The 15,851-nt window shown below is 41.3% G+C and overlaps 1 protein-coding gene across 1 annotated transcript; it reads left to right on the plus strand.

Moving 5' to 3' along the window:
• Positions 1-1,973: 1,973 nt before the first annotated feature.
• On the plus strand, positions 1,974-15,547 carry cdan1 (codanin 1; the record flags this gene model as incomplete). The annotated part of the gene is made up of 28 exons (XM_079225801.1): positions 1,974-2,051; positions 2,566-3,290; positions 3,382-3,582; positions 3,913-4,103; positions 4,366-4,482; positions 4,596-4,674; positions 4,797-4,917; positions 5,467-5,576; positions 5,767-5,856; positions 5,959-6,034; positions 6,172-6,377; positions 6,609-6,741; positions 6,920-7,063; positions 7,351-7,517; positions 8,330-8,411; positions 8,554-8,643; positions 8,744-8,798; positions 9,024-9,160; positions 9,252-9,355; positions 9,450-9,599; positions 9,768-9,831; positions 9,964-10,042; positions 12,320-12,543; positions 12,719-12,826; positions 12,930-12,993; positions 13,471-13,682; positions 14,332-14,439; positions 14,565-15,547. 28 exons carry the CDS (start codon positions 1,974-1,976, stop codon positions 14,685-14,687), a joined length of 4,038 nt encoding a protein of 1,345 aa, XP_079081927.1. The 3' UTR covers positions 14,688-15,547.
• Positions 15,548-15,851: the final 304 nt, after the last annotated feature.

Below are 15,851 nucleotides of genomic sequence, written 5' to 3' on the forward strand. Positions count from 1 at the left end.
AGCTGTGCTTGAGCTCCCTGTTTTTCTGCGAGAGCGAGTGGAGGCCATTAAGAGCAACAGGTGGAAACGGGGAAAATGTCAGAGTGCAGCATTCAAGGTGTGTTTTGTTAGTGTGATAATTGTCTGCACTCAAACAGGGGCCTGCAATTTCTACATGTGTTTCGCCAGCAATCGATCTTTGAATCCTCCCTCTTTTAACTCACTATTTCAAGATATTTCAAGCTTTCAAAGTTCAGAGCACTGTTGTGCAGACTTTTAATATATACCTGTAAAATATGAAGTAATTATTTAAATACAATAATTATTGTAAAACCATAACTTATATACTCTTAACAGGCTTCAGTGAAAAGGGAGGAGCAGACACTAAACGGTGCTGCTGGTTCTAAAAGATAATCAGATTTTCAGGTTTTTTTAATCATTATTGCACATAAGTGGTGTGAAGTTGTAGTACTAGTGTTACCCTCCAGATGAGATTTTCTTTGTCACTTTTTAAAGCGGCCTGCTCATAGAAAAGTGTCATATTTATAGTAGCTTGCCGGGTATTTGTGTGAACAGATACCCAGAGGCCAACAGAACAAACCCAGCTGTTTTATTTTATTTTGAAAGGTGAGAAGGAAACTAATGAAAGCTTTGGTTCTCATGGCGTAACATCACAACATTACTTGTTAGTAACTTTTAAAATACTTGACAAAAATGATTTATTGTGACATATGCTAATTTGACCATACATCATTTTGACTTAAATTGTCAGGATTTTTTAATGGTTGATATTTTGTGTTGTACTGTTTGTCATGGTTTTTGAAATGTAACTGTACAGTCTCAAGGAAAGAATGTAACAAGTGGGAGTTTTGCATTGTATATAACTGTAATTATTTATGTTTATTATATCATTTGTATCATATCAATGCCTTGTACAGTGTTTTTTTTGTTTTAGTTTTAAAATTATTTTGTATTTTATTTTTATAAACTGGTTATAAATAAAATACTCATTCCGCATGCAGACAGAATCTTGTGAAAGGTTTCTGTTTTTATTCCAGAAATGTTGGCCGCTGGACCAGTACAGAAAGGTTATAATAGTCAGTTGTATAGTTTATTTTAATAATTTACTCCACTGTTTTATTTATTATCTGTCGACCTCACTGATTGAACAAAAGATAGGGGAATTAAATATCAGATTAAGATGCAAAATTAATAAAAAAGATTCAAGCAAAATACCTCAAAACATGGCAGAATTTCAACAACAAAAAAGTTTACAATTTAGGGAAGATTAAAACCATTTGATTCATGTCAATTTTACTTATAAAGCCAAATTACATAAATTTGCCTCAAGGGAAAGTAAAAACTCCCTTTTAACAGGGAAAATGGAAGAAAACTAAGGAGGAGCACCCAATGACAGACATGCAAACAGACTATGACCCAAAAAGTCAAATATATCTAAATTAATTTTACATTTCTTAAGGGTACGTTTGTATAATCTTAAAGGAAACCTAATCGTATTACTAATATGTGGGGAATGAACAAACCTTTTATCCAAAGAATATTCTTGGCAAAGTTACTCCACTAAACAAACATCTCCATAAACAAACTGATACCTTCAGCTTTAGACAAGAGAGAGACCTCTTTGTATCCAAAGTGACATTTATTTTCTACTTTTTTAACAATCTAAAATTATTAAGACATCTGTCTTGTTCTAGTTACAAGTATGCCTGAATAGTTGTCATTTTTTGACATTAATATAAGTTATATCACTTATCTTCAAGGCAAATAAGTTAACATCTGTTTAAATTCAGAGACGTGAATTTTTTTTTAAATACATCAATAATTTGAATCGCTGGTTTCACCTGTAAATCATTTTTCAAGAATAGAGTTGTGTCATCTGCCAGTTTGTTTAATATAATATTATGTCTTACGCATTACGCGCATGCGTACGCGCTAACCCCGCCCCCCTCCCCTCAGTCCTTCAGCCGCGCAGAATGGCGGCTCTTTTGGAATCTCTTCTGTGGAAGAAAGTGAATATTAAAACGGTCTTGGACTGGCTAAGGAACGATGAGGTATGTCCGAAACGATCACGTGCCTCATGCGTGAGCCATGTTATACGCGCGCGCCCTTGTGTAATGTGTTTTAAGAGATGACATAGCGCACAACTGATTGTAAACAAAACTTTTAGCCGGAGAGCTAGCGAGCTAGGCTAGCTCTAGCCCGAATGGAACTTCAGACGAGACGCTACGTTGTCGACTGTCTTTTCAGAAAATGTAGTGTTAAAACATATATTACCATTACCACATATATGTGCTCCCGTTGTAGTTATTGTTACTACATGAAGAGGGCTGCGCAGTTTATCGGATGTTAGTCAGTGCATTGTTAGCTAATGTTGGGTCAACAGGCTACTTTCTGCAGAAATGTCCTGTATCTGACCAGCAAAGCACGTATTGCCTTGCCTCGTTACGCTCTACTTTGGGTTCATCATGCACTAAAGGGTGTTGATCGTTTCAGTTATTTTAGCTTTATGAATGATATATCTGTCACAGTTCATTGTTTTGCAACACATGTCTCTCTTTTCAACAGGAAGGTGAGAGGCTGGCATTCAGAGAACCTGAGGAGACAGTTCACAAACAAGAATTTGTCCCATTTCTTCTGAACTTCCTGAGGGAGCAGAGCAGTCGAGCCCTTACTCATGGGCCTGCCACTCCGGCCAAGACCCCCAGCTGCCCCAGACCTGGTGCACAGACTCAGTCCGTCACTGACAGGAGGGGTTGCAGGTCCGCTGGTGGTGCAGCTGGTTCTCGGAGTGCCAGCCGGGTCCAGCTGTTTTCTCCTTCCCCCTCAATGTCCACTGGGTCTGAGTGGGACGCTGCTGGGCAGTCAGGATCCCACTCGCTGAGTGGAGTCGACGCCTTCAGCAGCCCCTCCTTTGCTACAGGATGGAGCCCTGCCTCCAGGCCTTCAGGTGCCGAACGCCGGTCTGGCCAGAGGATCAGTCTGGGGGACTACATGGTTTCTCCTCCTGACCTCCAGAAAAGCCCCAGCATCCAGTCACAGAAGGGTCGCAGGAAAAGTGGTGGCACCACGGCAGTGGGGGGACAAGGCAAACATGGAGGATGGAGGGGAGGACATCACAGTGATGAGATTGGACGATGGGAAAGCGGGGGGAAAAGGTCAGCTAGAGGAGGAGGAGGAGGAGGGGGGAACAGTAGGATAAGTGAGCAGGCTTCACCTCCATCTGTGGGGCAGCTCAACTTCAACAACTTGGAGGACTTCCCTCCTGTTGGGTCATCACCCATTTCCCCTGTGTAAGTCCAAACAACTCTTGGTTAAACAAAAGTCAACACTGACTCCATCATTGATTTTTAGATTTGTCTAAGGGTTTCCTTCATCCTTCAGGGTATCTAAACCGTCGAGAAGAATAAACCCAACGCCAGTCGGTGCAGAACGGCCTCACTCTAAACCAAAGACCTGCTTCACCTCCACCCCATTCAGTGAATCTTCGAGTCCCTCGTTAAGTGGTGAGGGCCTTGAGGGGTCAACGACAGTAGGCACTCCACTGGGCCTGCAGGAAGAGAGGGAGCTACTAAAGAGAGAAAAGTAAGTACACATGCAGAATTATTCTACTTATACTGAATGGAAGTTGACATTATTTGATGAGTGGAGGAAAAGGTGACACACATGCATTTGTTTATACTTTGGACCTTGCCAGTGCTACATTATAGTTGGATAGTGCCTTAGGGATTTGTAGAGCTGTAAACTAGACTTTCTAATCTCTTCACATTATGAGGCTGGTATTCTTGTACAGTTTTCTACGTATATGTCACAATATATACTTTTCTCATCATTATTGATGAGAGCCTCTGCTGTTTTGGGCTCCACCACAGCATTGCTTCAGTCGTTTCATAATCAGAAACTTCTGGTTTTTAGGACAAAGCGTGCTCAGCAGGTTGGCTCTCCTCTACTGTCCTCTCTGGACCCTTGCACACCCACCAAGTTAGGGCTTCGGACGGGATCTAAAGTTACACCAGATCTGCAGACACACAGTCCTGAACCATCCAAAGTCACCTTCTCTTTGGAACTGGATCTCCTTGCAGAGCTCTACTGTACCTGCATTTCTGGTTAGTGACCACAAGGTGGTGTTAATGTGCTGCTTGGAGAAAAACTGTTTAAATTAAATTTTTTAGATATATAACACTTAAGATAATTAAGATGTTTAGAAGGTGTATAGCAAAAATAAATTGCACAAATTATATTATTAAAAAGTCTGACCTAAAATATATGCTTTTGGAGACAAATGTATGTACGATGTAAGAAGTGATTCTTTAGATCCAAAGTGGAAGAAGTATTTAAGATATTTGTTTGTGTTGTGATGTCTTACAGGAAACCTGGTGCCAAACATTTTCCTGGAGCTTTTCTTTGTGGTGCAGTTGCTAACATCTCAATCGCCTCAGACTCATGATGACGATGAACAGGGAAGTTTGTCTGCAGTGAATTTAGGTGGGTAACTAGTATTTTTCTTACTTTTCCCCTATATCATCAAAAATATTAGGATTTTTAAACGTTTGTTTGAACTAAAATAGATATTGAGCCCCTTTTTTTCACATTTTCAGAAATTTTGGAGAGATGTTACCTGAGACAAATACACAACTGTGTGTATTTTGCCGTGAAGGTTCTGGAGAATCAGTTTCAGTGAGGAACTTCCTGAATGTTCCCCATTTCACTAGCAGGAATATAAAAGCATATTGCTCCCTAATAATGATACTGCTCATCCAGTCTCCCGGAGTTGATTCCTAAATATGTGTTCTTGTCAGGTTGGTAGCTCATTTGGACAAGTGTACCTTGCGTCTACTGGCAGAGAACGAACGGGTCGCGTCTTTCTCTCCGGATCTCAGGGACCGTCTGACTCAGGCCCAGGCGGGAAGCACAGACAAGGTAACACACTGCACTGTATTGTACTAAGAAGACACCAGTTTTCAGATATTTACATTTTTATGAGATTGTGTTATTAGTGTTTAGATTAGTGCTGGTTTATTAACTGATTTGTCGATCTATATTACATTAATCTGCAGCTATTTTGTTAATTTATTAATCTTTTGAGTCGTTTTTGAAGCAAAAATAGAAAATATTTTTACTGTATCGGCTTCTCAAAAGGGATAAATGTCAATCTTTCCTTGAGTTACATCTTATTAAGTTGAATATCTTTTGGTTTTGGTATGTTGTGAGGACAAAACAAGATTTTTTTGTGGCCATTTTGATAATATAAATCATACTTACTTTAATTCATATAGTGCTTTTCAAAATTCTCAAAGATGCTTAAATGGTAAAACGCTTAATAGTAGTTAGCTGCATACTTGTTTCATAAATATTTTGTACATGCCACTCAGTTTACATATTCGAATAAAGTAACTACTAACACAATGTGTGTATATGAAATTACTTCTTGTTTAATTTGATATGTTTTTATTCCTCCATGTGTTCCAGCTCTCTCCTTCAGTCTCCACTTTCATCCACTCAGTCTCATTCCAGCCTGCTACTGACAACCGGTCCAACTTCATTAGTGACAAGGCCTTCCACACCTTTAAAAAACAGAGGTACATCACAATGTATTTCTTCTTTTGCACAGCTGCCCCCTCAGTACATGTTCAGTAAAAAGATCGGGTAAAACTTCGAGACTTGGAGGATTAATTTTTACAACCTGGCTACAGACTCAGCACTACAAGAAACCGCTGAATTAGACTTTATCATCACTGTTGCTTTTTATTTTTTTTGCTTTTTTATCAGAGATATTTTTTACGAGGTGTTACGAGAATGGGAGGACTTTCACAAAGAGCAGCGGTGGAACTTTGACGCTGCTCTCGGCAGCAGGATAAGGCAAGTCTGATTGACTTGACTTATGTTATTTAGGTGTTATTTTAATGTCTAATGCATCCATCTGATATATTTGTGTATTTTGTTGCTTTATTCTTCTTTTAGAGGAATGATGAGTCAACTGACCTCTGCAGGAAACCATTCACATTTTGCTCGTCTGTTCCTGAAGCAGCTTGTTCAGGTAGACTGGACAAACTGTAGTTCTTAACAAATGATCTCAAATGGGCTTTCATCTACAGCAATAACATGTATCCTTTAAACAGAAGAGTGACACATTGCACATTGTTGGTACACTAAATCCATCTGTGTTTTTTGTAGATGTGTAAAGGCCCCCGTGTAAACAGCTCTCCTGGAGATACTCCTGATGCGGACCTGCTCGGCATGCTGGGAGCCGACAGCCTGGGGCGTCTGAAGCGTCTCGAGGAGCGTCTCATTCAGCCTCAGGGAGTCGTTGGGCCCTGCCCTCCGCCGTCCTTTCCTGGTCACCAGGAGTTCTTCAGGGATTTCCTGCAGACAGCCAGTTGGTAAGCACACACATAATTACACTATATAATATCATAAATATAGAATTGACACCTAGTCTTTTAATTTAGAGCTACTTAACCCGACAAGCCAGTTAGGATCCAAGCTCACGTTTAATGATAGGTGTGGCTTTGTTGTAAGATGTTTTTAATTAACTATCCAAAATTTGCAGAGATAATATCTCATTGGGTTTCATAACGGCAGTTTTTTTCACACACCATATTGTTTCCCAGCTGCCAGCTGAACCAGCACTTGCAGGACAGCTTGTGTCAGCAGCTCCTCCAGCTGGACGAGGTGTCCATCCTGAGTCCTCCAGCTTCCATCGCGGCGGTAGAGGAGGAGGGAGACGGGGACATGGAGCAGCAGGTATACCCTTTAGAGCCAGACAACGAGACGTTATTGTGTGCCCTGTCAGTTTGGATCAAGCTAAAACGGTTTTGTCCATACAATTGCAAACACGCCAGAATCAGAAAAGACCAATCTGACCAACATGCTGTTAATCATTATAAAAGACTTTGTCTGTCCATTCCATCCACCTCATCAGGATGAGAAGCAGCGGTTCACCTCAGTGCTGCTCCTCGCACGTCTTCTGGCTAAGTTTCTGGGATTCATTTCCTTTCTGCCGTACCAAACATCTGAGAGACCGTCCAGGGAGATACAGGACACTGCTATCGCCCTGCGGAGCAAGGTGAGAAAAAAAAGAGTTATGGCCAGTTAAAATAGAGCAGGTAAATGCCAAACTAAATATAATAATAATTTTATTTATAAAGCACATTTCACAGACAAAGAGCTCACAAAGTGCTGTACAGTTTAAAAAAAACATTAAAAGATGGAGCAGTAAAAAAACACAATAAAACAAATAGATCATGTTTCTCTAAGTGGGTGTGTTGTATCTCATTAAGGGAACTCTAAAATGCTCCTGTTAAGATAAATGTGTATATTAATGTCATAAAAACAATCTCTTCAATCCCTCAGAGTGCTCCGGTGCTGGATGTGTGTGCCGTGCTGAGTAACAGTATGAAGAGGAGGCGCACCGTCCTGACTGTGCCCTGGCTGGTGGAGTTCCTCTCCATGATGGACTTCATTGGTCCCCTCCTGCTCTGCTACAGAACGGCATTGGGCAAACTGCTTCTCCTGTACAGGTCTGCCTCCATTTCTCCAGCCATTGTAAAATGTCAAATAAATACACATTTGGTGGTATAACAATTAATGCACCTCAAGAAACACTTCACTGACACTGTATTCATACTTTTCTTGGCATATTTATTTGCTTAAATTGTAGCTACAGTAGACTTCACCCACCTGAAAACATTTCTAAAACTGATGAAAATCAGAAACGTGTCATAAGAAGCTAACTGGGAGTGTCCACTGGAGGCGGGACATGAGCAGCGTGTCAACTAATCCACACCGACTCTTCAGTAAATGTCTCTTGTCGTCCGTCAGCAGCAGCTCCTGTGGAACCGAGTGAACAGCGGCTCGCTAGCCTGCCTTCCCCATGCTGACTGACGGCAGACATTTACTGAGCCAGAAAGGTTTTAATTTCAGCTCCACGGCCGAAAACTCAGTGTTTGTAGGCCTATGTGTTGATTCATGGATTTTATTCCCCCCTATTATAGCGAGTGAGGGGAATCCGCCTGTAATTTAACAAGCAGCCCTGATCAATCAATACAGATTCAGATAATACTTTCATATGCAGCAGGATATTTATGTGGTTTTAAACAGCTGCCTATTCAGATTACGCTTCAATAGACGTGACCAAATTAAACTCAAAGTGTTAAAAAACATCTCACAGCAACGGTGGGGATTGATGCGTTTAATAAAATAGGAGCAAATCTGACGGATGTCAAAAATCCTTTCAGTGGAGATTGGCCGTAAAACAATAATTTGTGTTCCTTTTTCTTTTTTGTTGTTTGATCTCTTATTTTCTTCTTGGTTATTTCTTGTGTGCTTGTAGGAGAATGCTGCTGGGCAGATGTGGAGAAATGTGTTACCTGAACAAGCTCCTAATGGTGTCTGTGTTGGGTTGGCTTTTCCAGGTGAGACACGGCTTATGGATCATATTTGTAGATTGAGTCGTAAACCATGGCTGCCGAGAGGGAAACCGGCAGAGTGCATTTTTGTGTTTGTCTGATATTCATGTTTTCAAAATAGTAAACTGTAATTGTGTAACTTGTGTAGATCCCAGTGATTCCTGTGGACATTTTCTTCACCAATGAGTTCACTGAGGTGGCCAAGCTCGACGACAGTACCACGAGTGCTGCGGGCCTCGTAAGTCAAATGTTCATTTAAGTAGTTTGTCCATAAAATGACCACTGCTGTTTTTAGTTTTTTTTCATTTACACTGAGGCATCTCTTGATATTTTTGTAGGACTGCATTCTCCTAGTGGATCAACAGCTTCTCTACACGTGTTGTCCATTTCTTGGTGAGTGGAAAAACGTCTTTTATGTCCTCTTAGGGATTAAGGGCATGTTTACATTTTTTTGTTGTAAAGTTACAATGTTCGCTCTAGAAGAGGTAAAAGCCTATTAATCAGGAGCCGGATAGCTTCGATCACATTTGGCATGTTCACTACAATTGGGCCGTAAAGCTACATGCACTTATTAACACTGTTTTTTTTTAATGTTATGCCTCGTTTTCATCGGTCCAGGTGAGTTCCGTAAACTCTTGGCTGCCTTTGTGTCCGGAAGCGCTGCCAAAAGTGGAGGAATTATCCGCAAGATCACTCCCACTTCTGCTGAGCTCAAGGACACAGTAACTGGCAACCGGTCGCAGCAGAAGCTACAGGTGAGTCAACAGGAGAGGCAGTGAAGTGATATATGGAATGACATCTCTGCGTTGTCTTTGCCCGAGTATTAAAACCACTTAAATGTGACAGGTGGATCTCGAGCAAGCCTTCTTTCACAACCAGCCTCCGTCGTTGCGTCGCACCGTGGAGTTTGTGGCTGAGAGAGTTGGATCCAACGCAGTCAAGCACATGAAGTTAGTGTCACGGAGCCGGGGGGTGTTGAGTCTGGAAAGTGCAAAGAAGCACATTTCGAAATGAATGTCTAACTTTCCTTTTATTTTTCTTCAGGTCCACATTAGTGAGTGAGTTGGTGGCGCAAGGGGAGAAGATGCTACGAGATGGTTTGAAGTCGCCAAACTCAAATCATTCGAAGCTGAATGACTCCATCTGTGCTCAGCTGTGTGTCGCAGGATTGGAGGCCCTGGCAAAAGCCACCAGGTAGGAGGGCTTCTTTTAAAAGCCACCAGCAAAACCGTCTTCTTTCAGGTCCATAGATTTAATAGGATTTTAGCACCTGGTCCCAGTTTTAACAGCATATATATATCTATATATCTCTCTCTCTATATATATATATATATATATATATATCTCAATGCGGTTTTGCAGATTTTGCTGTGAGAAGAGTCCCGAGGCCATAAGGATTCTGCTCCCCGATGAGACGTCCTCTGCTGTATGTCCTGTTTAAATCATCATGCAAAAATAATTCACACACACGCATCCAACAATGTTTTTCGTTTTTTTTAACATTTAAGAAAAAACACAAAATAAACTTGTGTTTCCATGTTTTTGACTCGCTCTGCAGGTCCTGACCACATCTGAAAACATCACCAAGCGTCTTGCAACAGAAAAGGCCTGCAGCTGGCTCTCAGCCAACATCACAGGTAGCTGCTTGTGTTTGTACATGTTTTCACTGCGTTAAATACAAGACATATACACTCTAAATAGATTTCTTTTACATTTTCCAATGCAGGAGTCGATCTTTTAGATTTATTTATGTTTTTGTTGCTTGAGATCTGCAACTAGGGCTGCAACAACGAATCGATAAAAATCGATTATCAAAAGTGTTGGCAACGAATTTCATTATCGATTCGTTGTGTCGCGCGATTATTAGGCCGGGCAATAAGTCGCGGAGAAGAAAAAAAAGAGTGGAACAAAGCAACTGGCCGGCCAGCGTTTCTGAGATTGGAGTGAGACACGAGAAAAGCTGAGGTTGTGATGTTCTCAAAAATAGAAGATCTTTGACAAGTCGAGTCTTGGCCAATCAGCGTCTTCATGTTCCTCAAACTTGTTTTTAATGGAAGCTAGTCAGCTTGCTAGTCAGCTTGCTATCGTGTTAGCTAACGTGTTTTGGGTTGTGTATTGTCAAGGCTCTCAAGTGTCACGCATTGAGCGTGACTGTCACGCATTTCGGTCTTAAGTCACGCCCTCCCGCCACACATTGTATTTCTCACGCTGAAAAAAAACTCTAGGCTATTTAATGTGCCGCAGCGCGCAAACATGACCTGGTCGCGCTGCCCTCACCATGGAGGAATCAAGCACGTCTTCCCCGAATCCCCTGCCAATCAATAAAAAGAAATGGGCTACACGAATAGCCAATCAGAAAAACGTATCTGTTGTATCTGGGTGAAATGTAATCCCGGCCGCGCCTCCACCTGTCTTAAAAACTTGAGAGCCCTGTATTGTCGCTAAAGTTACGTTCCGTTACAGTTCAGTCTTGCTTGTAAAAAAACGTAACGTGATTAAACATGCCGTCACCCCCCGGTCTGGTTCAGTTCACGCTGTCACTCGTTAACGTTAAACCGGCTCACCGGCGGATCTGGCTGCAGGTTTTTTTTTTATTTTTACTCAAAGTAGAATGAAGCAAATCACGTCGTTGGGCTTAGCCAACAGCGTGACGTCGTGGTCATAAGAGACCCAGAATGAAAGAGTTTAAGGAAGAGGACTCTATATGGAGCAGTACAGCTTCCCTCTGTCCCAGTATTTCATACATATTGATAACGCAGGGTATGTAAATGCAGCCTCTGGAGGGATCAATTACAGTAAAAATGGCTCACATTTGGCAGATGTAAAGCATAGATGTGTATGTTTTTAGTGTTAGTCCATTTTGTTGTTTTAATTAACAGCTCAGGGATGTTCAAGGAGCAACCTGTTTGTGCACTTTCTGAAGATGTTTTGCACTGTCACTTCTGTTTTTGAATAAAGGGTTGGAAATGAACGCTTTTTTGATAAAAACATTTTTTTATCCGATTCATCGATTAATCGAAAAAATAATCAACTGATTAATCGATTATTAAAATAATCGTTAGTTGCAGCTCGATCTGCAACCAATGAGACATTGGAGTTGTTGCTTGTTCTCTGTATTCCAAATATTTAAAAAAGTAGTCTACAACTTGAAACCAGGTATATGTAATAAGGTTAATTATGATTAATTGATTTGCATGTTCAGCAAAATGACTGTAGGGAGGTACCAATCCAACTTTTTTCTCTGGATTCTGACACCAGGACACTTTTTGCTGATCCAATTTTTTTTCCCAAATTTAATTTGAAGTCATTAATATTTAAGGCAGCAGGAGTTCAGGGGTCGTTGTGAAACTGAGTTGGTGGCCCACCGTGACCAAGTAAATGTAACTGAGAGCTGAAACCACAACATTGACAAAAATGTATTCATACCCGATCTACTTAACAAGGTCGTGTAGGGGGCAAACATTATCTGCGTATCGGGTCAGTGAATCCATATTTTGATGTCGCTGCAAATTGATTTTCATGCCACACTGAATAATAGCTGCTGGCTTCCATAAAGATGGGAGAAAGCATTTAGTTATTCAAAGTAAAACACTGTTGCGTGCCTTGGTTCCAATGTAAAACTCAAAATATTCCCTTTTTTATTTTCGCAAGCGTATTGCACTGGACTGAATAAATCCTCAAAGGAGTTTTGTTTTGTTGATTGTTCACTAAAACTATGCAAGAATACATGATACTGTATGAAGTGAACATGCAAAAAACTCTGGAATGATCCAGAACCTTAAAGCTCTGGGCGTTGCTGAGATCTTGTTGGAGAACATCAATGCCATTGTAGATGAAAGGGAAAAACGAAACCTGTACTGCGATTTGAGGTTCTCAGGACACCCATCTAAGATTTTCTCTGTTTTTCTTTTCAGCCCTGATAAGGCGGGAATGGAAGAGCAGGTGTGATCGTGTGTTGAAGGCTGTGGGTGGCCCGCTGGCTCCAGACTCGAGGGATGTGGCTGGGCTCGAGCTGGTCACTAAGGAGGAGCAGTCGACGACTCCCAAGAGGAAACAAGGAAGCGAGAGAGCAACATCCTGCCCTCCGTGTTGCAACCACAGCGCTTCACTGCCCTCTGACATCATCATTGAGATGAAGGTATTCATGCATGAGAGGAAATACAGACGCATGTTGGGGAGTTGCACTGAACTTCACTCGCAAAAATGTTCTGTTTTGGGGGTTGAGTTTTCCTTGATGTTTACTCAGGAAATACAGGAATAGCTTGCATCTTCAGAGAATTAGCTGGAGTAAAAGTGGTTTATGTCTACTATAGGAGTTGCTGAGCATTGCAGTCGGCCCCCGGACTGATGAGGAACTGCTTACCAGCTCTCAGATGAAAACGCTGCTGCAGAGAGTTGTAGACACACTGGCCTGCAGAAAGGTACACGAAGCACAGAGGTGCAAACAAAGCAATGTGTTGGATTTAATGATTATTATTTTTTTGCCAGTAGTCGTCACACTGTTGTTCTTTTCTCTTCACGTAGTTCTCCACTGTGGTGTCAGAGCAGATGCTGCTGAACTCTACTGTCCTGCTGGCCTGCAAACTGGGTAAGAGAATGTTAGAACTTCTCATAAAACGAAAAACAAGTATCATAGGGGCACCCTAGAAAAAGGCTCAAAATCGGGTGAAAAATTAGGGAATCGTCAATGAAACATGATCAAAAATATAAACAATGGAGCTATGAACTTGTTCTTTGGTCCACCCGTTCCTGGGACATGTGAGCTTTGTCCTGTGAAGGACAAGTCTCCCTTCAGGGTAAAACCCATACGAAACTTTTTCACCCACTGTCAACGTCAGGTGAAACTCACCCGAACGTTAATGAACAGATGAAGCTACACAAGGACCCACGCAACTCCAGACAAAAGCAACACGGGTAAAAATCACCCGACGTTAGTGTTCTAGGGTTAATACCAGGGAGAGCGATGCAATGAATTCACTGTTTAACTATAAAGTGGTCCTTAGTGTAAAGTCTAGTTAATGTGCTGTGTAACAGACCTGCGTGCCTGTTGTGTGTTTCTGTTCAGTGTCTGCAGAGCTGCCCGTACTGCCTCCGTCAAGGTACAGCGGGGGTGAAGGGGTTGTTGTGGGTCCTGGTTCAGGATCAGAGCCTCCTGTCAGAGCGCTGCTGGAGCAGCTTGCTGAGCTGTGGCGAGGAGACTGCTGTTCCTCCGCCCCGCTCCACCTGCTCTTCACCCCACTCACTGTCACTGCTGTGCTGAAGGCCAGCGACACCGAGGTTTGTCTGACTGATGCACAAGTATTAATGATGCTACTACAACCACTTCTGCCTTTTTTTTTTTATATGTTGATAGGAGATTACTCTCAAATACCTCACTACATACCGTTTGTGCATGGCCATCTATACACCTGTAAGCATTACACAGCAAGGATTTAAAGCAACAGGTGTGCACAACACTTGCCATTGATGCCATTGTCTGTGTTCAAAGCATAATATATGTAACTTGAGTGATTTAAAGATATTTTTTTGCATCTTTAACAAACGTGATCATCGCTATGGCATGTTTTGCCTTAGATGTACTTTACATATTGAGCTCAAAATGAGCTTTTTGGTCAGTTTTTGATTTGTGTTATTGTTATTATTTCCAATTGCGGGTATTTTACTTTCTTTAAAATAAAAACTTTTGGACAGCTGATAGAGAGACAGACAGTAAAGAGGGGACGAAAGAGAGGACATGCAAAAAAGCTCCCTGACCTGACTTTATTATAACTATTATGCCACCAGCATGCTCCAAAATGTCACATCTTTTTTTCTCCACTTTAAAAAAATGGTTAAATCCTATAAAACATGACTGGTAATTTCTTTGAAAGTTGTTTGACTCTCTTTGTCTGTTAACCTTTTGAAACATATTTCTTTGTCTTTTTAGTGGAAGAACTACCTGTTTCTGGTGAGAAAGCTGGTTGACAGGCGAGTCTTGACCGAGGAAGAGGTCATATCTCATTGGAAGAAGCTAACAAACTTGGCCTTGCCAGCGGTGAGGGTTCGCTGCATTCTTGTCATCTTATATTCCTCGGAAAATTATTATTTCTGCTCGCGATTTGACCCCTTTCAACGCTTTCCCCTTGCTCACTTTGTTCTCTCAATTCCGTGTCATTTCAGGAGCTGATAGAGAATTTCCAGCTGCAGTCACGGAGTATTAAACCCCCCTTGCCTCTGGTGGAGTTGCAGGGCCACTTGGATTTGCTGCAGGTCTCACAACAGACAGTAGAGGGCGCTACATGACAACAACAATACTACTCAGCATCTTTTCTGTTATCCACACTGTTTTATGTCACATCTGTCGGTGTGGTATTCGGGAGAGAAAGAGAGATCTGGTTGACTTCTTGTTGGTGACCTTTTTTTTGTCGAATTGACACTGCACAGCCCATCAAAGCTGTACTAGTCAGCCTCTGTTCAGGCTTTGCAAGCTCCAGACTTTTATTCTCCACATGTGAAGTGTCAGCAGCCTTTCGTGAATCCCTCTGCTCTTCTGCTAAGGTGCCGGTGAGAACAAGAGAGCCCTGCCAGTCAGAAGAAGCTCGGGGACCACACAGTTTCACACCTTTTTTTAATTTTTTAGATCTGTTAAACTTTCCTGCAAGCAAACGTGGAATATGATTGTGTCCGATGGGAAATACTAGTACAGTAGATGAAACATTTCAAACAGTAGGGACCGTTGGCAAAGACATAAGACGGGTCTGCATCAAACTCCCAAGGACTCAAACTGAGTAACTGCAGTGTTACCTTAAAGACTGTGTATCACCAAAACATGCAAATACCAATTTTTACATAGAATATTCAACAGGACGAGTCATGAATTTTAAAGAAAGTAATACATCTTTTTTGTGGGGGGGTTTTAGACTGGTTTTAGACTTACCGGAGAAAATACAAAGTCTTCATTTTAGTATATAGCACTTTCACACACTGCCTTTGACCGCCGCAACTAGTGATTGCATGTTTGTTCCATGAATGCGAGACTGCGTTTGTGATTGTTTTTAGTTCATGTTGAACAAGCGCCGTATTCCCTGCTGCTTTTTAAAAACTATTTTTTTTATGTTGTCTCAAAAATAATTATAATAAAGAATTATTCTGCTTTAAATGTTTCTCTTTGTGTTGTTGTCATTGTCATAATCAGAACCGTTTATTTATCAGGTATGTTTCACATACAAAGAATTTGTCATGAGTGGTGGTGCAAAACATTAGGCTATAAACACACTGCAAGAAATGGGTACATATTACATTTACAATAGGATATACAATTAATAAAGTGCACAGACAAACGGATGACAGTACTTTAAACGAGTGTAATGTGGAAGTGTTAAGTGTCATACTGATTTTATTATTTAATAATGGCTGGTGGAAATGTATCACTGAAACAATCCACTAATCGGATTATAATCGTTATCA

Source organism: Taurulus bubalis (genome assembly GCF_910589615.1).
Source record: "Taurulus bubalis genome assembly, chromosome: 1".
In the NCBI taxonomy this organism is placed as follows: Eukaryota; Metazoa; Chordata; class Actinopteri; order Perciformes; family Cottidae; genus Taurulus; species Taurulus bubalis.